The sequence below is a fragment of the Oenanthe melanoleuca genome, chromosome 14 (genome assembly GCF_029582105.1).
Source record: "Oenanthe melanoleuca isolate GR-GAL-2019-014 chromosome 14, OMel1.0, whole genome shotgun sequence".
In the NCBI taxonomy this organism is placed as follows: Eukaryota; Metazoa; Chordata; class Aves; order Passeriformes; family Muscicapidae; genus Oenanthe; species Oenanthe melanoleuca.
In genome coordinates, this window is record NC_079348.1 from 4,772,299 (window position 1) to 4,794,385 (window position 22,087).

The 22,087-nt window shown below is 44.0% G+C and overlaps 1 protein-coding gene across 3 annotated transcripts; it reads right to left on the reverse strand.

Moving 5' to 3' along the window:
• Positions 1–527: 527 nt before the first annotated feature.
• Positions 528–21,130, reverse strand: SNX8 (sorting nexin 8). Of its 3 annotated transcripts, none has more exons than XM_056502898.1 (12): positions 21,026–21,042; positions 20,003–20,077; positions 13,277–13,467; positions 12,731–12,848; positions 10,289–10,410; positions 9,842–9,922; positions 8,793–8,953; positions 8,253–8,385; positions 7,109–7,177; positions 6,205–6,354; positions 5,700–5,849; positions 528–4,994 (listed from the first exon to the last, which is right to left on the reverse strand). In XM_056502898.1, exons 2-12 carry the CDS (start codon positions 20,034–20,036, stop codon positions 4,881–4,883), a joined length of 1,323 nt encoding a protein of 440 aa, XP_056358873.1. In that variant the 5' UTR covers positions 20,037–20,077; positions 21,026–21,042; the 3' UTR covers positions 528–4,880. The 3 variants fall into 3 exon arrangements, with proteins under 3 accessions (XP_056358873.1, XP_056358872.1, XP_056358871.1); XM_056502897.1 differs by lacking the exon at positions 21,026–21,042 and adding an exon at positions 20,161–20,515; XM_056502896.1 differs by lacking the exon at positions 20,003–20,077 and having other exon boundaries at positions 21,026–21,130.
• Positions 21,131–22,087: the final 957 nt, after the last annotated feature.

Here is a 22,087-nt window from a genome sequence, read left to right on the forward strand (position 1 = left end):
CTTTTTTAGTAAAAGCATGTGTTGTTCTGTTGTAGTGGTGCTGTGAAAGCCTTTTGAAAATTCAAACCAGAGATTGCTTCAGGATCCTCCAGCTGAAGTCAGGGTGAGGTTATGGGAGTTAAGAGAATATAAACCAGAGGTAGATGTACAGTCCTGTCTCAGCCCAGCTTTCACTGTTGCAGCTCCTGCAGTACAGTCAAACTATTTGAGCATTTCAGGTAAAAATATGCTGAACAAATTCAACTTCCAGCAAAGTACCGTTCCCTAGGGCTGCAGGTTTTGTCCCTGGGCAGGAGCAGGTGATGGTTCAGCACTGATGTCAGCCCAACCCAGCATGGTGGGCAGCAAAAGTTTAATCCAGCCATGCCAGAAATAACACATCACATATGTAACTTCTGACACAAAGTGGTGGGTTTGGGTTTTTGGTTTTTTTTTTTTTCTCTTTTTTCAAACACTTTTACAGACATATAACACTTACAGATAGAATCTTGGAATGTAATGTAGGATCTGTAAACATTTCCAGTCTACCAGCTGTAGTAATAGTTCTTTAATTCCTGCATTTGGATAAAGTGCTTCATACATAAGGCTATTTGAGCAAAGCAAAGATACAGGATATTCCAGGCAGGCAAAATTCACACCCTCTGAACTATGACTGTTTCTTGTCTCCTTCCAGCAGTTTGGAAAAATTTATACTGCTCAAAAACATCCTTCTTCATCTGCTCAGCAAGCCACAGCTCAGAATTAGAAGGATGAATTAACACCTTAAAACCTTACTTTTCCTTTTGTGCTGCACACTTACAGAGGTTTTGATACCCATCCCTGCTTCTGACTTGGCAGTGAGGGTTCCTGGCTGCTCTAACAGACAGAATGGCTTGGGGCAAATAGAATTAGCACCCCTTAAAAGGATGGGCAGCTTTTACGGAGTGTAGGACCTTACTGCATGGTAGGAAAGGGAATGACTGGCAGCCAATACCTGTTAAATACCATGGTCTATTTCCTAGTGGAAACTAAATTGCTGGGTGAGAGACAGCACGTGACAATCACACAATTACTTTCTGTTCCTCCAGGAGTCTGGGTAGGAAAAGAACAAGCATGGCTCAGGCTTGCACTCCTCTGCTATCCCCTGTGTGCAGTCAGGTGAGTCCTTTCAGAAAGGTGCTTTCCCCAACCCCAATTTTTAGCTCATGTCAAAGAGCTGGGATGTTACTGGTCCTGCTGCCCTGAGACTGACATGATTTAAGTAAATTCTGTACCCAGCTGATACCTTTGTCTTTTAGTAAACAGCACAAAGTGAAGTGTAAATTAGCCTGTTACAAATTCCAGGAATTACACCCTTGCATGGTTAAAGAAGAATTAAAAGCACTGGAATGTAGCAAGGCACCATTGAACATGTTATGACTTAGGAGGAGCAACTTGCCAGGAAGATGAAAGGAGAGGGAAAGAAGGATCCAAGATTTAAGGTATTGTAAATAGAGTTTTGAGCCTTTCAACACCATACTGACAAAAAGCTGTGTATTCCCACTTCACAGCTGGAAGTGGAGAAGCCCTCAGGAGTGACAAAACATCGAGCCCTTTTCAGAGAACAATTCTCAGGCAGCCTTTCAGGGTCTCAGGTGTTGACTACCCTGGTACCTCCAGGACTGCTCTGACAGACACTGAAGGCTTTTCTACCATCACTCCTTGGAGCACATGAAAGTCCCCTGACCTCAAGCATACACAGAGAAGTTTCTATTCACAAAAGCACATTAACACTTTGGCACTGCATCTTACAGTAGCAGATCTCAGATAGGCAGCACACACTCCTCAATTTGTCTGGCCTGGTTAGTGTTTACTGCAGAAAGCAAGAGCATGGAGGTAACTACAACTGTTTTCCCACATCGGCTGGGGCAGACAGACAGATGAAGTCAGCTTGATGGATCCTTGGAGTCTCTGCTGCTTCCCTCTGGAGGAAGGAAGCTGTGCTTGATGCTGCCCTCCAAGTCTGACAGATCCATAAGCTGAATGTAACAAAGACAGTAAGGAAATCCCTCACACATTGAGGTAAACAAACAGTGCTATTTGCACACTGACCAGTCTCCCAGAAGAAAGGTTTGCAAACTAAGAGATGTATGTAATAGTGTCTGCATGTGTTTAGGAATGAGAGAGAAGCTTGACAGTCCAGTATGAGATAAACTCTGAAAGTGCAAGCAGCTGAATCAGCTTTGAGAACACTGGGCCTCAGTTATCAAATACCTGGTGAAGAGTAAAACCAAAACAAGAAAAGCCCACCCCCAAAAATCTCCTCAAAAGACACAAGGACTGACAATGGAGGAATGGGGTGTTTCTCAAAACAACGTAATTTCAGTTTCTTTATAGGTCCTGTGGTGTCTCTATCATTGTTACAGTCTCTACACTAGGACTGTACAATTTGTGCTTGAAGGTGAACAGGAAAGAGGAGTTAGTCTAAAGCCCTAATGTCACTTTGATGATTGCTTTTTGGGGGGTTGTTTTTTGTTTTTAATCAAGTTCAAAATTGTAATTTTTTTTCTAAAAGTAAGAACTGCAAAGTTCCATTCAGGCTAGTCCTTTGCAAGCACTCCAATAGAACACTTTCCAGTTAAACAAATAACATATGAGATCCATCACAAATTATCAGATCTTACCCCAAAACACACAGTATTTTCTCAATTTCACTGTTCACCACATCAGGCAAACAAAGATAAATGAAGGAGGATGGGTGCTGAGACTAAGCCAGCTATAACTAGCCAGCACCTTCTGATAATGGCAGGAGTGAAGAGCATGGAAAAGTCTGGTAACACACTTTCCACACTTGAACCACAAACCATCTTCCTAATCAAGACAAGGTCAAGCAGAAAAACCTGTTGTGCCATGCCTGAGATTATATCTTCTCTGTAACTGGACTGCAGAAACATTTCCTTCCCCTGACAGTTTGCTCCAGCTTGTGAGCGGAATTTCTTCTGCATCACTTAGGAAATCTCCAAGAGAGAATCAAATCTGTCACAACCATTTGCAGTTCATCTGTCTCACTGGACAAGGCTCATGTGCAGGAGGAAAGTGAGTTAACATTTGAATTGTTGGAAAAAGCTCTTACTGCATTCTGTGCAAGGTTGGCTACACACTGTTTAAGGCCCAGCACTCAAGGAATTCACTGACAGCAGTGTATTTACTCCATTCTGAGGAATGTGAGTAATGGTTATTCAGTCTCCTGAATCTGGGCAAATAATTTGCTCCTAGCTGAGGAAACTAATCCAGTATTTCCACCTGGGCTAGGAAGAGTTTCATGTTGCACTGAAATTTTGAAATTAAAAATAACCAAAACAAAAAAGCTTTTGTGATTGGAGGATTTAAATACACTTCCTGACAATGGGGGAGTTCCCCAGTGGGAAAATACTGTAATGGTCCCAATTTAACAGCAAGCACTCATCCTTGTTAATGTGCTTCCATTTTTACCCATTCAAGGAAAATGCTAAAAAGCCAAGTCACAAATTCCCCTTTGGAAGCTATTTTGGCCCCAGAGAAGTCAGGTTCAGGGAGTGCTGCTCACACAGTTGTGCTGCAGACGTTTGTAGTTTGATTATCAGTTGCTCTGGAGGATGTGCACCACTTCCCCTGAGGTAACACAACATGCACATTCTCCCCCTTTGCCTCCTGAGGGAAAGCCACTGGAGATGCAAAGTGGAGAGTGTTCAGTCCCTTCATCACAACCACAAACCGTTTTGAAAACCCCATTACCAAGGGCTGTGGTGTTTTCAGAGATGAGAACTTTCACTTAATTGTCTACTCTCCTTCACAAACAAACACTGCAATGCTACCCACAGCCAAGAAGAATGGCAGTAACATCCTGATAATACTGAATTTTGGCTAATGAACTTTATCAGCACTGTGTTCCAGCCTGCTGGTGCAACAGGATACTTCTGATATTACACCAAAGAAAACACCAGCCTAGCCCCCAGGTCAGCAGCTCTCCAACAGATCTGAACAGCTACTCACCAGATGGAGGTCAGAACCTCCAGAAGACATAAACAAGCTACCTTGTAGCTGTTCTGCTCCTGTAGTACAAGTGATTCACAATTTAGGAGTGTTTTAATCAATTATTTTCCCATTTATGTCAGGCAAACTCCTCTGAGTTCCTGAACTCAGCTGTCTTTGGCCCCAAACTGAAAAACATGAGCAAGTCCCCAGGCTGCCCTGCAACCTTGAAGGGAAATACACTGACAATAGTCCATCCAGCACCATCAGGAAAATCCCTGTCACACAGCAGCACTGACCCCTGCCCAGCTGGGTTGCAAAATCCAACCACTTCATTCATTTTGTGCTAAGGTCTAGCAGTAAGAAATCAAATCCAGACACCTACAATGGGATGGGGGATGGCTTTCAGCATTCCCTATGCACACACATCCCTAACACAGGCCCTCCAAGGCATAAAAAGCAATTTATCTCCACTACAAGCAAGTGCTTCAGCTATCCTGTTCATCTCAGCACTTCAGAGACGTGCAGAGATGTGTCAGCACAGCTGCAGATAAACATGATTGGAGGACTGTTGGTACAAGATGCAGAGGCCTCAGCAACAACACTGCAGCACTTGCTGTGCCAGGCCATATCCCAACCCCATGAGGGGTGTCTGCAGGAAAATGAACATCAGCTCTGCCCCAGGGCATTGCAAAATTACAAAATTGTCTCTATATCCATATGTTCTGCCCCACATCCAGTCTAAATCAGAGAGCAGCTCAAAGCAGCAATATTTAAAAAAAAAAAAAAAAAAAAAAAAAAAAAAAAAAAAAAAAAAAAAAAAAAAAAAGCTGTTTGGAGAATTCATTGGAGGTAGAGGTCCCACCCCTTCCTTGATTGCCCTTCTTGCTCCATGTGGGATGCTGGGAACATTAACTGGAAAAGAAGTTTCCCTCTGGAGGTGACAGTGGTGGAGTTGGCATACTGCTGGATCCCACAAAAAGGCAGCTCAACTTCGGCTTCAATTCATTCCAAACTTTGCTCATCTGTGAGTGGAGAAGGAGAGAAAGCAGACATGACCACACAGCAGGTAACAATCTCACCACATGGAATTTTAGCAGCAGTCTTGGGCACTAAGAAGTATTTTCAGGAAGTTCAGTGGACCCAGGCTGTTTGTGTTAGAGCAGTGCCATGTGCAGCTCCATGAACATTTTCCTGATCCTGTATGGAAGGGAGATTTCCCTTCTTCAAATTCCTTCACTGAAAGGATGGAAGGGAGCTGAAGGAGAAAAGACTTTTCTAATATAACCAAAGCAAGAAAGTCTGTATATGAGGAATATTAAAAGCCATATTTCAGGTTTAACAAAAGAGAGCTTCTTAGTTTTAGAGCAAAACCTGTAAAGTTTTCTTGTCATACAATTTCTGTGTAGCTCAACAAAAAAATAGATTAATCTAGCAAACACACATAATTCATTACAGATTAGATGAGTCTCTTTCAACTACTCACAGGGTAGGACCAGCTACAGATATAAGAAGAAAAAAAGAAAAAATCTTGCTGCAAGAAGATATCACTTTTTGAGGGGTTAGAGGCCAACCTTGATCCTCACCCCAAACTGAAAAAACCTCGGATGAAGTCCTAAGTTAGGAGAGAGCCCAACTGCACAGCTGATTAGAAGATGAAGGCCAGTGGATGAAAAAAAATTCAAATTCTCATTCATATTTTGGGAAAAAGAACACAGTCTAGAACTCACCTCTTTGTGACCCTGAATCTGGGAGTTGACAAAGGCCCCCAGAATGTGAGATGTGAGAGGCAGGTAGATGTGGATGAGCTGTGTCTCCTGGTGCAGGCAGTACAGGGAGAAGTAATTCCTCAGCTCCATGGTTATGATGGCGTTTTCTTGCTGAAAGAAGAGGAACTCAGTGACCAGGAAGAGGGTGGGAGAAAGGAGAAACAGAGAAAACAGCATTCCTCCCCACACCAGCAATTCAAACATACCACAAACCAAAAAAAGGCAGTTCCTGGACTCATTTGATACAAGAGGAATTGCCCTTCCCATCATGCAGACTGCTGCTTCCCACAGCTCCTGCACATGACAAACTGCCAGGGATCCAGCAACAAGTGCTGAGGAAAACTGGATTTCCCAAAGTACAGGCTACCCCTTTCAGCCCAAAATCTTTCTGCAAACGTGTCTGAGCTACAGAGCAGCACTATTAGAGCCCAGTCCCACCCTTTGCTCTCCCAGGTGCCTGTCCCACCTCCACAATCCGGGACTCCAGCTGCTCCACAGATTCTGGCTCTTTGTTCTGCACAGTGGCACTCATCATCTGCCTCTTCATCATGCTGTACTTGTGCAAGGCTCGCTGGTGCTTGTGCAACACCCCCTTCTCGTGCCTTTCACACAGGTCCTTCATGGGAAAGGAAAACAGCAGGTCCACAGTGGGAGCCAAGAGTCAGCAAACACAGCCAAGTACATCAGGAACACACACACGTGGTCACACTTTGTGTCATTTCTATGCTGCAGATTTTTGCTCCTTTGTTTTCAAGAGGGTCAAAAGATGCCAGTAGCTAAGAATTTAAGAAACAAAACTGCTTGAACCCAGACCAGTGAGTTTAAGAGGCAACCTGGAGCATCACTTCTGCCAGCATTTTGGATCTTATCAGGCCTCTTATCTTTTCTGACCTTCTCAGTATTAAGTGCTGGCAATTAAAGTGCTGGCTCAAATCCTTCAAATTCAGTCCTGGCCTGGGAATGTCAAGAGAGACTGACACATACAGCTGAACAGAAGATTAGCATTAACAAAATCCTTTCATTCATAACTGAACTCATGTCTCCATGAGCAAATCAGCAGCAATCTAGTTCACTGCTTTGATTCAAATCTAAAAACAAGAAGTTAGCTGATCCATATCCATACAGTTTAACCAGTCATATTTTTAAATTTCTTGCAGAGTTTGCTCTTTGGCAAGTACTCATCACCAGATGAGCTGATGAGGAAGGCTACAGAGTTCCTTATGGCCAACAGCCACTCCCTTCCCTCTGCCAGATGCCCAGTTTGCCTCTGAACTGGCCTCAGACACTTTTCCATCCAGTTGGCGTTACACCCTCTAAGAGCACAAGCTTGCTCTAAACAACTTTCTTGCTGGCAGAACAGCAAAGCTCACTTTATAGGACTGGAGTAAATCCAGGAAAAGGTTCAACTTCTCCACCACATCATTCTCTTCCTGTTTACCCTAGAAAACAAGGAAAAAGTACATTTTACGTAAGCCTGGCATCCCAGCCCTTCACCCCCACACCATGCAGGCTCTCACTGCTCTCATCAGTGCTTACACAACTGCACCAAAAATCTCTCCCATGGCACTGGAGTGTTTAGTCTTCAGTGTGCAGAACAAAGACCTGACTGAGGCAGAAACAGCTTTTCCAACTGACTGATCACTAGAACAAGAGGAGTTGGTTTCACAGGCCTGTGTGTCAGTCCTTTCAGCACACTCTGCCTGCAATTCCTTGCTCTTGCAGATTCCTCCAATCTTTCATCTTCCCTTCCTACAAGATAACTAATCCATTAAAACTCTGAATACCTGCATGTTCCCTGTAATAGTTCATGCATCAGAAGGCAGAGATGAGACACCAAGACAAATTTCACTACCAGTGTTTTTATTTTACAAAATACTCTTTTCGTCCTGTATCAGTAGAGCTCTCTGGAGTGTAAACTCCAGAGAAAGAGACCTGGCCTGACTGATCTACAAAAGCACAATGAGTGTTCTAACACAATGAGATGAAGAGCACTGAAGACAAAACTATTACTTTTCCTTCCCAGACTGTCATGTTCTCACATCATTCTGACAGCCATTACCACCTTGTACACTTAGAGCAGAATGTTGTGCTTCTGTCTGAACGATTCTCATGTAATGTTTAAGTACATGAGTGTGAAAATTTGATTCAGAAGTAAGCTATTCTGGGTTCTCCACAGCAGATTAATAAAATGGAACACAGCAGTTTTGGACAGCTCACCCTAGTACTTAATGTGTGCAGTAACCATTTAAAATTTAGAAAGAAAGCAGGTTTTTCCTCCCTTTCCCTTGTCTGTTACATGTTTTCCCCATTTAAACACAGTCCAGGTATTTCACACAAGCTTGAACAAGCAGGATGTTAGTTGAGGATGTGAGTTTGGACTGCAATCTCCCTCTTAATTCTTGAAGGGCTTATGTCCACAGAGCTCATGATTCAAGATGAAATTTAGGGCAGCAGTGTACCTCATTCATGTTCCAAAAAAAAACCAGAAAAAAAAGACAAAAGTAAAGGACTCACCTGCTGCACAGCCTTATCTGCCAGGAGTGCAAATTCAACAGACAGACCCTTCAAGGCTTGTTTCAGAGTCCCCCATGTGTTGTTATTCAAAGCAGCCCAGGAAGGAAGTGGGGTAGTGTCTGAGCCCAAAGCACTGGAAGGAGATAAGCAATGGTCACATCTAGGAGACAAATTCCACTGAGGAGATCAAGTTATTTGCAGACAGCAGTTCCAAATCTGTCTAAATAGCTCACAGTGCTGAGCTACTACTGTCCTACCACAAATGCAGAGTTAACTGTGTACATACTGGGGAGAGACACAATAAAACAAGCACCTGAATGTGAAGGTATTTCTGTTTTCTTTCCTCACACTCTAGGGGATGCAGCCTTAGTGGAAAGTGCATCTCCTTCTTTTACAGAAGGAAAATTGATTATGTCCTCCAGCATGCACTGAAGTCCCCATTTTTACCAGACCATTTGCAGGTAAACTTTACAACAGTTCTGAGTTCTAAACCAGCAGAGGAAATGTTCACATCAGCAAACCCTGCTCCTCCACACCTACCTCAGCTCCTTCCCAAACATGAGCAGGTCGGAGGCGTTGTCGATGGCGCGGGCAGCGATCCTCTCCGCGCGGTCCCGCAGCTTGTAAAAGCTGTTATAAATATTCCTGATCAGCTCCCTGCTGGCAGCAAACTGGGCCTGAATGTCAGCTGGGAGGAAGTCCTGAAGGGGTACAGAGGGATGACAGGTGGATAAATCAGAGGCACGGTCTGCAGGGAGGGACAGGCTTCCCTCCTGTGCTCTCCCACTGTGCTCTAACAGCTCTGCAGGGACTAGTTTCCCATTTAGGTGTCCAAGTCACATGTCACACAAATAGCCCTAATGTTCAGAGGCAGAAAGAGGTTCAAATACCCAGTGTAGGCAGAGCTGGCAAAATCTGCTATTCTACTAGTAGTTAAAAGAGGGTTTGTGAGGTTTCAAGCTCAAGTTCTGATCTGATCCTACTGGTAACTCCCAGCCAGTAAAGTCAAGCATGAACTGAAAATTCAGCTTTTTTTGGACCAGTTTATCACTAGTAAAAACCTGAATTAAGCTCCAGTTGCAAAACCTCCTGCAAGAATTGCAGGAACCTGAACAACAGCTAGCTTTGAAATTGCTCAATGAACACAGTGGATGTGTACTTAATCACTGGGATAAACAGATATATGGAGAACTTGTAACTAACTTTTCCATAACAGTCCAAATTGCTCTCCCACAGAGCACAACAGACAGAATGAGGGCAGGATCACACTAGACATTAATTTTTAAATTGTGCAATTTGTGCATTTGTTTGTTATGCAAGTACAAGTAATTAAAGAGAAACATGTTCTGAGCAGGATTCATTGTTTAATCTATATCATATTCATGAGACAGAATTTAGCTAGAAATATCAGGCCCTTAAGAGTCAAAAGTTTATTTGACCTTTTCAATAAAATTACAAGTCCTTCAAACTCTAGAAACAATTTGTCCTACCTAAGGTCTCCATCACTGCATAAATGCCATAACTGAAGCACTTTGAGAATAAAGCCATATAAACCAGAGTAACATGTTGCAAGAAATTCATATACATACCTTGGCCTGGGTAGCTAATCTGCAAGTCACAAATTCATCTCCTACTCCCTGGACCAACTCCCTTAGCTTATTCTGTACATCCTGCAGAAAATATAGAACCAAATGAGCAGGAAAGAACTATGAGAAAACACAGGCAGTTCATGCAGGTCTCAGATATATTGCAGCAGCAAGGCACAACTCAGCAGATACAGCTTTACCAGGTTAGGTTTAATTTAAGAAAAACAATCTCTGTTCCCCTAAGAATAGTTATAATTTTCAAAATGCTATACTCCTGGCATTGAGTGAAATTACCTTCCACTTTCCTCTGTGGAAACACCCACTGAGAGAAAATTCTCTTCATCCCAGGGAGCAAACCCATGTAGGTTAACAGCAATTCTGAACTCTGTGCCCAGCAAGGCAGTTACAGCAAGACATGCAAGCTCAGGACTATTGCTGACAAACACTCACTGAGCCACTGAAGGACAGAAAGAGTTTCAAGAGCACATCTTCTGAGAAAGGGGGATGTCGAGCCACCAGGTTGATAAATCGCTTCAGCGCTCTCCTCCTCGATTCTATGAACTCGCGATCAGCTGCAGCAGGAAACATGAAATTGCAATTAATGCCTCTCACATCTCAGAAAGAAAAAAGCATTGCAACAGAAACCAAGGAATGGTTACCTATAGCCTGTCAGCGCCCAAAACCTTTCAGACTGACCACCTGCACAAATATTCCATCACTATTCTTTACCTCTTACCAAAATCCAGCATACATAGCTGCACATTATTTCCACAGGGTAGGTCAGGGAGGAAGGACAAGCAGCCAAGCCTAAGGCCTGAAACCTCCACTTACAAACTCTGGGCCTATAGAAATGCTTCTTCCTCTGAATCAATTCCACAGAGGATATCCCAGCCTGTTTGGGACTCCTAGGATCAGCATCCATCCTTTTCATGCAAGATGTCAAAAAGTATTTTGGAAGACTTGCACAGCAACCTACAGTACATCCACCCAGAGTCTTTACTTGTCAAACTAAAAAGAAATCTACTCCTCTTGCTGAAACAGGAAGATTTTCAATGTGGTAATAACTGCAATAAGGAAGTAAATCAAAGTTCCTGGAGTTTTCCAGGAGCAATAAGAAATAAAACCAAAGATTAAAAGAAAAGAAAGCAGCATAGAAAGAAATTAAAGGAATGCTTGTATCCATGACAATACTCTCATATCAGGAAGGATTTTTACTCTTCTGCCACAGTGTTAAGCTGGCAGTTTGCTGGCTGTGAGGATCTCACAGGTGATCCTCAGTACAGCACTGCCCACCAATTCATTTTTCTGCCATTGGGGTTGCAGATCTCCATTTGCTTTGCTCACACTTAACCTACACAGACGTTTCTGAAGTTTTGTACACACTTCCCACAGGATCTGCCTCAGATGGCTGCTGTCCTTTAAAGGAGCAGAGCAGGTCACCCATCTCCATCTGACAGATGGAGGGGAGCAGACCCCCACTGGGATCTGTGTAACTCAGCAGAGGAGCACACCAAGGACAAAGCACAGAGATTGTCCATCCAGCTCTGGGACTTGGAGGCTCCAAGAGTCACACATCTATACTAATCCAACAAATCCTGTGTCCTGCAACACCATTTGTCAGTCCATTAATCTACTCAGAAACAAGAACTACCAGTTCCCTTTCCTTTTTCCTGTTTGCAGTTTCCATTAAGCCACTTCCACAGCTCTTCTGTATGCAGTCAACTGGACTAAAGGCTATCAGCATTCCCTGCCTCCTCACAGCTCTGCAGTGCACTAGAACTGCTCTCCTAGCAGTTTGGGAACTAGTCCTATCAGGCTTTTTCCTAAAGTTATGATATGTGTGGGAAGAAATGCACCAATAAATGCAGGGAAATATCAACACACCAGCAATACAAGGAAATAACAGTCCCTGACATGATAGATACTTGGGGCTTCTGTCAAGCATCTTCAGTCCACTGAGATTAATCAAAGAAGGTCTCTTTGCTCACAGGTGTTGCATGAAGTGGAAATTATGGCTGAGAACACTGCATCAGGTTAAATTCACACATGGGCTTCACAACCCCCCCCAAAAACACCTTCACAGTTCACATTCTATCATAAGAATAAATGACCATTGAAGCTTTTCAGGGGTGTGATTTTGCTTTGCTCCAGTTCACTATACACCCAGCTCTGCTCACTGTTTACCAGTTCTGCTTTACTGGAGCAATACATGGACTCCTCAATTGGAATCAATCATTTCTTGAAACTCAATGAGCTTAGCACCATGGGCAGGAGAGAAGACACTGAAAAGCTTGTTTTTTCACAGATAAGGTTTTAAACAAGATGGATTTTATGCAGTTATACAACATTTGAAATAATAAATGCTTAAAACCAGTGCCAATACTCAAGATTAATGAAAAAATTGTTCCTGAAGGAGCTCTGATACACTTTCTGTCTTGGGATACTTCTTGGTTTCTAGTCTAACTGCTAAAGTATACTTGAATGAAATGACACTGATTCCACTTAGGTTGGAAAAGAACTTTTAAGATCACTGAATCCAGCTGTTACACAAACACTGCCAAGTCCACCACTAAACAATGATCACCACAACCTGTTTTTCTCAGAAGCAACACCTGTAACTCTGCCATGCTCTTGTGCAGAATTACAATCATTAAACACTGAAATTCTACAGGAAGAAACCCCACTGAAATTTTGCATTCATATCTCCCCTATAGGAATTTCTAGCAGAGCAATAATTCCCACCTCCAAATTATTATAACCCCCAAGTTGTTGTCCGAAGCAAGCAGAAGCCAAGAGTTTCAACCTTTTAAACATTTCTTTTCAACAGTATCACCTTGATTGTGCCACCATGAAGCAGAACCCCTCCAGCCCAAAATGAAGAAGCAGGTTTACCTCCCAGCATCCTCTTTGGGGGCAGTGCTGGCACCATACGATAGGGGAACTTGTGCAGCAGCATCTCGTGGAACACCACGAAGTCGTTGTATCGCCTGTACACGGAGCACTTGAACCTCTGCAGGAAGTGGGGGATAAATCACTGCTCAGCTCAGACAGCACCACCTCCACAACTCTGGCTTTTTGCACTGCCAATACAAATTTCTTCACTAGCTCAAAACAGCTAGAAATACCCAGCTACCTGTGCTGATTTGTTACAAAACTGCTCCGTTTCCATTGCCTCACACCTGCTTTTTTACAGAGCTCAGGTTTCAAGCAAGTCAACTTGCAGCCCACCCTTCACAGCTCAGTTAGATGTTCCATGCTGCAGAGGCCCAAGTCAGGAAAGCCCAGTGCTACTGGATTAAAAGTCAGCTAATATAACTGATCTACTTAAAACCACCATCACCCAGCACATCTAAATCACTCAGGACTCTGCCAGCAGAAACTGCAAAGACAGTCTAAGGAGGATACATTCTCACCAAGCCCAAAGCTTGTTCACATTACCTTGCTGGAAACTTCATATTCCACATGTTTCAGAAAAAGGCCCTTCTTCTCAGGTATAAGCTCCACCTGCACACTGTCCTTGCTCAATAGCTCTTGCAGGGTGTGGGAAAGCAGCAGTGGATTTCCCTGGGGCGTCTGCATCAGAAACTGTTCCTGTTCCCTTGGTTCATTTACTGGAGGCTTTGCCAAATCTAGAAGACAAAAAGGGAAAAAAACAGTAGACCTGGTAAGATAAAATAGTAAAAGTAGTAGCCTTAAAATACTCTGTTGCTTGGCTTGGTGCTCCCAGAGTGGTGCAACACAAGCAGAAGCCCAGCCAGGCCACTCCCCTGGGAGTGATGCTGCCTCACACACGTTCACATTGCTGGTGCCTCCCTGCTCACAGCACCCAGGGCACCACCAATTATATCGAGTCAGAGAAACATCTCCACTACGCAAAGAATCACAGGCCAAATTTGTTCTGTGAATCAGCTAGGAGGCCTGCATTTCCTGTCTGTCCAGCTCCCACCACAGTACGATCTGCCAAAGTGAACAAAACCCTTGCTCAGCACTTTTGGATCCTGCCTAGAACAACTCATGGAAGGAAAGCAAAATGGGTCATTTTACTGAGCTGTAGAAATTTAATCCATTAATTTTGCACATCACTACAAATGAAGGAGACACTTCATTTGACATTTTATTAAGCTCTATGACAGTGTGCCACAGTGAGCGTGAATTACCATCATTTACTATGCCAACATCCTTAAGTTCCAAAGCAGAGGTTCCTAATAAGAGCTACCAAGCTGACAATTCCTCAATCACAGCAAGCTGTGGCAAAATCTATCCAACTCAACTATTCTCTTCCACTGCTTGTAGCTAGAAGACAAACAGCTTTTGACAGTGAATTTGGCCATAACTGGGAAGCTTTGGACAGTAACTGATTCTCAGACAGATGCAGAAGTGAAAAAAGATGGGTCTTAAGAATGTGGCCCCAGAGGACAAATGACATCAAAGGAGGAGCAAAGCTGATGACTCAGAGTGTTCTCTTATCAAGTGACTGACTGCAGCCTCTTATCTCAACCTGACTTCATAACTACATCTATTATGTGACTTACACTCTTTTTCAAAGCCATCCTTTCTTTTCTACCCATTCTACACATAGAAAACAGTGTGAAAAATGAGGATATGACCCTGGACTCTGTTCAGCCCATAGCTGAGCTCTGCTCTCCAGCCCAGAGCAGGGGAATTGCTTCCTTTCTGTAAGGGGCATACTGTAAACAAGCTCCTTTATAAAGTAAGTCAAATCCACTGATGAAAGGTACCTAGAGAAGCCAGGTAGGATTCATTACCCCTTCCTTCCTTGCCATTGTGAAGAAATTCTTAAATATATCTGCAGTTTTGAGAACACAGGCAGTAACGCTACAGAAGCAAGAAGCATTTCTTTAAGCTTTGATACATAGTTCAAAAAGTTGTTAACTGGGTAACAGATTAACTCAAGGAAGATTAGAAACCATATCCTTAACTTGAAACCCCTGATCTCCTCCTGATACGGATTTCCCACCTGCTCTTTCATGTGCCCTAGGCCCTGATAAGGGGGGAAAAACAAGCAATCTTTAATTCCTCAGATTTATGACTTAGTAACAGACACTTTGCTATTTGTTCCATAAAATGGCTTAATGAAACCAAACCAGGACAAATTACCTTATCCCACATGCCTAATCAGGCTTCAGATTCCTGCTAATGTGACTCAGAGGAGCAAGTCTTAACACCTCTGCTTTAATAGACAGATCACCTGTTAACCCCACCTATGTAGCAGCTCCTAAAAACTTCCAGCTACCTGCCAGAAACTTTCAGTAAAATAATACAAGCTAATTCAGTGTTGACATGGGATACTGCTGGATGAAGTGATAGTGTAGAGCACCAGGCATCCTGGTCATCCAGAGCAGCAGTTCTCTGGGTGTTCCCTGGTAATTCTTGGGTTTAACTCCTCAAGACACACCAATGAAATGCAACACAACAGCAGATGTTGTTACTCTTCCAGCGCACACACACTGGGAATTCCAAAGCCTTCTGTGATGCTCAGCCACTGGCTGGTGTTGCAGAGGCCTCCCCCAAAGGGGGCTACTCAAAATGCACCCCAACTAATTCCCCAAGCAGTGCCAGCCTGTACTAACACAGCATCTCCTCCTGCCTATTGAGTCACTGTCTCTGCTTCCCATCTTTCTGCTGGACAGACAACATCACAAACCAGTCCCTGAACTGGGGCTCTGCATTGTCTGGTAAACTCCTGACACCCCAAAGCAGGAGACTGGTATGAGGAGAAAAGATGTACAGAGTGAACCATGAAACCCTCACTGTTTCATCTTTAAGTCCCAGAACCAAACTGATACTGAGGACTCTCAAGCTCATTAGAGCTCTGAACCCCATTACCCAGTAAGACATCTGCAGAGTGATGCCCCAGCAGGCAAAACTCCACAGTCCTTTGACAATTCAGCCATATTGCTCTTTTCTTGGTAATTTCCTCCCCAGTTTTTACAAAGTTTTTCTCTAAATTTGCTTTCTAAAAATCATCTACAGGACATGCCTTCTCTATCAGCAGTTCACACTCTTGGCTCTCCCTGAAATATCCTGTAGCTTCTTCACATCTCAACCTCGTCTAAATGTGTGAAATCTCAGAAACCAGACAACCATGCAAACAAGTTTGAATAATTACTGTTTAATTAATAACCTCAGCATGTCTGCTATCAACAAGACAGTTACTCAGAGTGAATCTACACCCACAAACACTGGTCTGAGAACACAATAAAATGACTTGGGAACAGCTGTTAACCTGCTTTAAGAAATGCTTATCATGGCATTAACACTAACCCTACAGAGCAACATATCCTTCAGCTCATTTTTCATTCTACTTACTAAAGAGCCTATTTGGGAACAGCCTCAAGAGCCCTGGCCAGGAATGGTGGATAATAGTGGGAACTCATTGGTATGAGCTCCTGTGTTCAGCCAGTAAAAGAATTTACATGCATTGTAACAGAACACTTAAAACTTCCCATCACGAACTCTCTGCTGGAGAACAGCTAATTTTGAAAACATTCCCTTTGGTTTCAGCAGATCATTATCTAGTAAAGTTTATACAGACAGAGCAGCAAGTGGATAGAGAAGTGAGGTATGGAATGGTCCCCTGGAACATTGGGAAGCAGACAAAATAAAAATCAGCTTTCCCCTACAAGTTAGGCTTTTGCTACAGCAGTTTCTCAATCTGTTGTCAATAAGATATCAGGAAGTGACCTGATACAACTGAAAACAAGTTGATATAAAAGTTAAAAATAATACATATAAACATACATATGCAAACAAGAAGACAGCAAGATGACAAGAACTAAAGGTTTGAAGAAGCATTCAAAGGATGGCCTAGTTTTTGTTTGGTTGTAAAAGAAAACAGCTATGAAAACACTGCACAATACTTTTTTTTTTTTTTGGTAACAAGTCAGATAGCCTTTGGACTGAAGGCAGTTGAGAAACTTACCCAGAGAACAACTGCAACAGAAAATTTCTCTACTTCATACCATGTGTTTCATGCTTTAGTTAGTGCTCAACATTCATTACTCCACTGATACAACTGGGCAGCAACCTGCCCTCCATGGAGTTACCAGTTTCCTCCACCCAGATTTCCAAAATCACACATTTATGAAAGCCAGGGCAAAATTCCAAGTACCTGGATAGCTGCACAGAGTTTTCACATGTGAGTAAGCACATACAGTAGAGATGCCAGGGCTGGAAGAACAGGTGGTAAATCACAGCATTGATCTCCCTTCCCTGTTTAAGCTGTGTCAATCAAATTTGGAGGCCTTATCTCCATTTTACAGATGGCTGATGCTACCAACTCCTTATTACACCAGGTGCTAATCAGGTAAATTTACTAGACAGGCTTAAGTAGATAGTGCCAAAGAATTACTGGTTATATTAGTAGCGTATTTACTAGAAGGAGAAAGGAGCCTGTAAGGAAGAAAACCTTCAGGAAAAAGCTCAGATCTCTCCTCCAATATCACAGGTCACAGCTGTGCAGAGCAGAGAGGATCCAACCCACAGGAAATGCAAGGGAACATGAAAACTGACTGGTTTTTTGATTTTTGTACACCTCCGATTTCTCCCTGGAAAAAATGAGGGCTCCACTACCAACTCCAGAGCCGGGAACACTAAAGCAGGAATCATTCATCAGCATTTCCCTTTCCTTTCTTGTCTTCTCATGAGAAGCCCCAGGAATTATGGAAATGCCTTTCCCCCTTATTGTGTCAAACACATTCCTCCATAATTGCAGAATCCAGCATCCACATCAGCCTCCCTGAAAGCTGGTGCAGATTTCAACTACAAATTCAAACAGATTCCCATCTTAGTTCTCATTTTAAAAAATATTACATAATTTGAAGTCCCCTAAAGAAAAGAAGTCCCACAAAAAAAAAAAAAAGCATACAAAACTTCTTTTCTATTAAAGGCTTTATGCATTTCTTGAAAAATTTTAAACCATGCAATTCTTATTTCAAAAGGAGAAAACCAAAAGAATCAGTCTAACAAAGCTAAGTGCTACATAGCTGTGTGTTCAACATGGAAGGCAGGTCTGTGTTTCTTACTGGGCACAAGGAAAGTTATCATATTTAGCTTCACACTAATTAAGAATCTCCTTCCTTCTTCTTCCCAGCAATTCCCTTGTAAATACAAGCTACCTAATGCCAAAACAAGATAAAATAGCACACACCGTCATAAAATTAGATGCTGGAAACAGGCTCCAACATTTTGTTTTTCTCCTTAAAAAAAAACCAAAACACCACCACCACAGATGTCAAGTATGTACCCTGCACTAGTCAGTCTGGGTTTTCTGGGCTTTTTTTCCCCTTGGTTGGGTTTTTCTATTTCCTTTTTTTTTTTTTTTTTTTTTTTTTTGGTGCTATGGGTAGTTTGGTTTTGGTTTGGAGAGGGTTTTTTGGTGGTTGTTTGGGGGTTTTTTCCAAGTAAGTTTGAGATAGTTACTCAGCACTTGATGCTCCTAAAGATGAAACAGAGAAGTTATGCCACAACTCAAGAATAGACTAGACTATTTAAACTTAATTTAGTAGTATTTGAAAAGCACCTGAATTTCTGCAGTCCCCTGCAGCTGTAGGCCTCTTGCTGCTTCTCAAAATACCACAGTCCCATACTCCAGCAGAAAAAAACCCCAACACCAACTTGTCACACAGATTTACTGTGTGTAAAGAACCAACCTTAAGCCTATTGCCCTGCTCTTTTAACTAAGCTGTTAGATCATCAACTGATTCATCTGATCTCCCAAGTCTGGGAATACAAGGGCCACATTCCATTCACAAGTCAGCCATGAGCCACAGACCCCAGCAGGAGCAAACACAATAAAGTGAGATGCAGCTACTTTGAAGAAATAACAGGATTAGCAGAGAAAAATCCATCGAGGAATGTGCCCTAAGATTACAGAGACAAAAAGTCAAATGCTCACTAGGGCTGGTTCCCAGCACTCAGTGGATGACTGCTAAACTATCATTTTTCACAAAGAGGTTGGGAGTGTAAAAATTCACACCCAAAAATGTAAGCCAGCAAGTAATAACCCAAACAACTACTCCAGGAAACTTTCACAAGGACATTTTAGCCTGACTATAAACTGACAAGTTTCCACAACCAACTGTCCTTATAGAGGTCAAGAATATCCCACGAAAAGAAATAGTTTATCTTTATTTTGCTTCTCATCTCCCTTACATGTTTCTCACCCTCCTGATTATGCTGGGGGAAAACTTGATGTTAGCATTTAAGCATTAAAAATGGCATTGCCACTCCAGACACTACAGCCTCCACACATTTCATAGTTAGAACAAGCTCATTCTTATCCCAAATCCTGCAGGAAAGCAATAATTAAAGCTCTTTTCCTTTTGTACCAATTCCACGTGTCTAGAACTGGTAAATTTTTCTCCCTCAACCTGCACCAACCCCTAAAACTTGAAGACTGTGGAGAAAAATCAGTGGTCATGTGTAAATTACTATTGTCTGTAACCTGTACAGCCCTCCCACGGGCTGAACACACAGTTAAAGGTTTCCCACCAGGACAAAAAGAGACACCTCACTCCCTACACAGCCAACACACCTGGAGTGGCTCCCTGCAATCATTGCAACACAGACTCACATGGAAGCAAAAAGAAAAAAAAAGTCAATAAAAGCCACTCTGCAAAATTGACTTCTACATGCTGGACATAATCCTTTTTTTTCTCTTCGATTATATTAAAGCACTTTCAGCTCTGCTAAATCAAAAGGACAGCATTTGTATGTGCTCTCATGGGAGTATCAATGATACCTATCAGGACTCTGATTACTCTGGACATTTAAATCCTCCCAAAACACTTCCTGACAAGCTGCTAGTCTCCAAAAAAAATTACATATGGGTGTGGAACTTTCACAGATCTCTGAACCTGCATCACAATGCTAGAAATAAAAAACAAAAAAAAAAACAACAAAGAAAAAAAAAAAAAATTGCTGCATTCACAGCACTATTTTTCTTTAGCCAAAATTATTATAGACCCTCTCGCAGTGTTCATAATAAAATCTTTGCCAAAGAAAACCAAGTTTTCTAAAGAAGGCTGAGTAGATCAGAAAGGTTCAGAAGCACCACCACCAGAAGTTAATCAGTTCAAGAATACTCTACTTGGAGACGACTGTTTTATCTCTATAAGGCTCCTGAAGCAGACGGAGACATACCTGAGCAAGCTCTCTCTTTGGTACAGTAGGACATTTTTTTCCACAAAGGCTGCTGTTCAATATGTTACATCAGTCCTGGACAGAAATATTCCAAAATAATTTATTTATAGCCATTATCTGCATCAGGAGCATCACAGGCCTAATAAGAGCAAACTCACCGTGGATCCTAAATATAATCAACCGAGCCATTTCTCCATGCATTAAGCTTAACTACTCATTTTCCTTTCCGAACTGAGCCAAAGGGAAAAAAAAAAAAAAGTATGCACAGAGCAGGTACAAAACTTCGGCCACTTCAAAGAAAACTTTACACAGCTCTCAGAAAGTTTCGTTCAGTTTAACTGCTAAAGGAGTCTAACGTGTTATTCCCTCAATTCACCCAGGAGCTCCCTCCAGCTCCCATTTCGCAACAAGCGCCGGCAGTATTTGGCTACAAGTTTCTTCATCCCGGACCCAGCGAAACTGCAGCGTTGGGAGCTGGAGCTCTCCCCGCTGGAAGCGCGGCTCGGAGGAAGGCACAGGGACCGCCCGAGCCGCCGCGGGACCGCAGAGCCCCGAGCGCGGCACGAAGGCAGCGCAGCAGCGAGCGGAGCGGCCGCGGGATCCCCGCGGGACACGGCCCGGACCGCGCCCGCACAGGGGCTGCGGGGAGCTGAGCGCCTGCGGCCGGCGGGGCCACCGGCGGGCAGGCAGCCCCGGCGGGCAGGCAACCCCGGCGGGCAGGCAGCCCCGGCGGGCAGGCAACCCCGGCGGGCAGGCAGCCCCGGCGGGCAGGCAGCCCCGGCGGGCAGGCAGCCCCAGGGCTGCCGCTGCTTCCCCCCGCAGCTCGGCGCGGGGCGGGACCCGAGCGGCGCCGCTGCGGCCGGGCCGGGGCCAGCGGGGTCCCGCTGCCCCGGGCGGAGGAGGGAGGGAGGGAGGGCGGCGGCGCTGCCCGCAGCTTCTGGCGGGGAGCGCGGCCCCGAGCCCGGCCCGCTCCCCGGGCGGGCGCGGCTGACAGCTCGGCCCCGCCACCCGCACCCGCCGTACCTGCGGCCGTGCCCGTGCCCGTGCCCGCGGGCGGCTCGCTGTCCATCGCGGCCGCGGTCATGTGAGGCCGGGGCGGCCGCCTCCCCTTCCTCCGCAGGGCGGGGCGGGCGGGCAGAGCCGCCTCCCGCGGGGCCGGGGGCGAGGGGCGCTGGGCTCCGCCCGGGCGCTGCTCCGTGTCAGGTCCCGGCTCTGCCCGCTCGGACAGGCTCCGGCAGGGCAGCGAGCCGTGCCCGCCGCTGGCGGGATCGCTCCGAGCGCCTCTGAACGGCTTCGGGACTAATAACACATCTCTCGAGTACCTTAAAGCGTGTAAAACGTGATCGGCTCATGGGCTTAATACCTTAATAACTATTTTTTTATGTCTAAAAAGGATGGTTGTTGTGAACTTCAGGGAGGCTTTCTTGTGCGCTAGGAAAGTAGATGAACTGCTGAGGCTGTACTTTGGGTCTCCAGTCACACAATCACAGAATCTGCTGGGTCGGAAAAGAGTTTGAAGTCATCGAATCCAACCCCTGATCGAACACCAACCTTGTCACCCAGACCATGGCACTGAGCCACGTCCACTCCGTCCTGAAAGACCTCCAGGATCGCTGACTCCCCCAGCTCCCTGCACAGCCCATTCCAATGTCTGATCACTCTTACTGTGAAGAAATCCCTCCTGATGTCCAGCCTCAACCTCCTCTGGCCCAGCTTGAGAGTGTCCTCTCATCAGATTAATTACTCCAAGTCAATTTGGTATCTTTTCTTTAACTGAGTTCCTTTTCCCATGGCATTTCTGCTGCCATCTAGGCAAATTATATGCTCAGTATTTTTTTTATATTTTGCATGCATCTGGATTTTTGGTAAATTTAGTAGAAATGAACACTAAGCTATTCAGAAAAGCACATAAATATGAACATTTGAAATGCAAATACACTTTCCAAAACTGCATAAAAACAAGAACTGCATGTATGAGCACCTCTCATTTTATTAGTGATTTTTTTCCTCACTTCCTGTACTTTATTAGTCAGGAATTATATGGGTGACAGTAGTGAAAAAGAGGAATATGTTTTGTACAGTGAT

Coding starts and splice junctions, on each gene's coding strand:
- SNX8 (XM_056502896.1), bottom strand. CDS start 21,086: ATGACCGCGGCCGCGATGGACAGCGAGCCGCCCGCGGGCACGGGCACG. Junction 8,954..9,841: donor GATTAGCTACCCAGGCCAAG/GTATGTATATGA, acceptor GTACCCCTTCAG/GACTTCCTCCCAGCTGACAT. Junction 7,178..8,252: donor CAGATAAGGCTGTGCAGCAG/GTGAGTCCTTTA, acceptor CTTGTTTTCTAG/GGTAAACAGGAAGAGAATGA.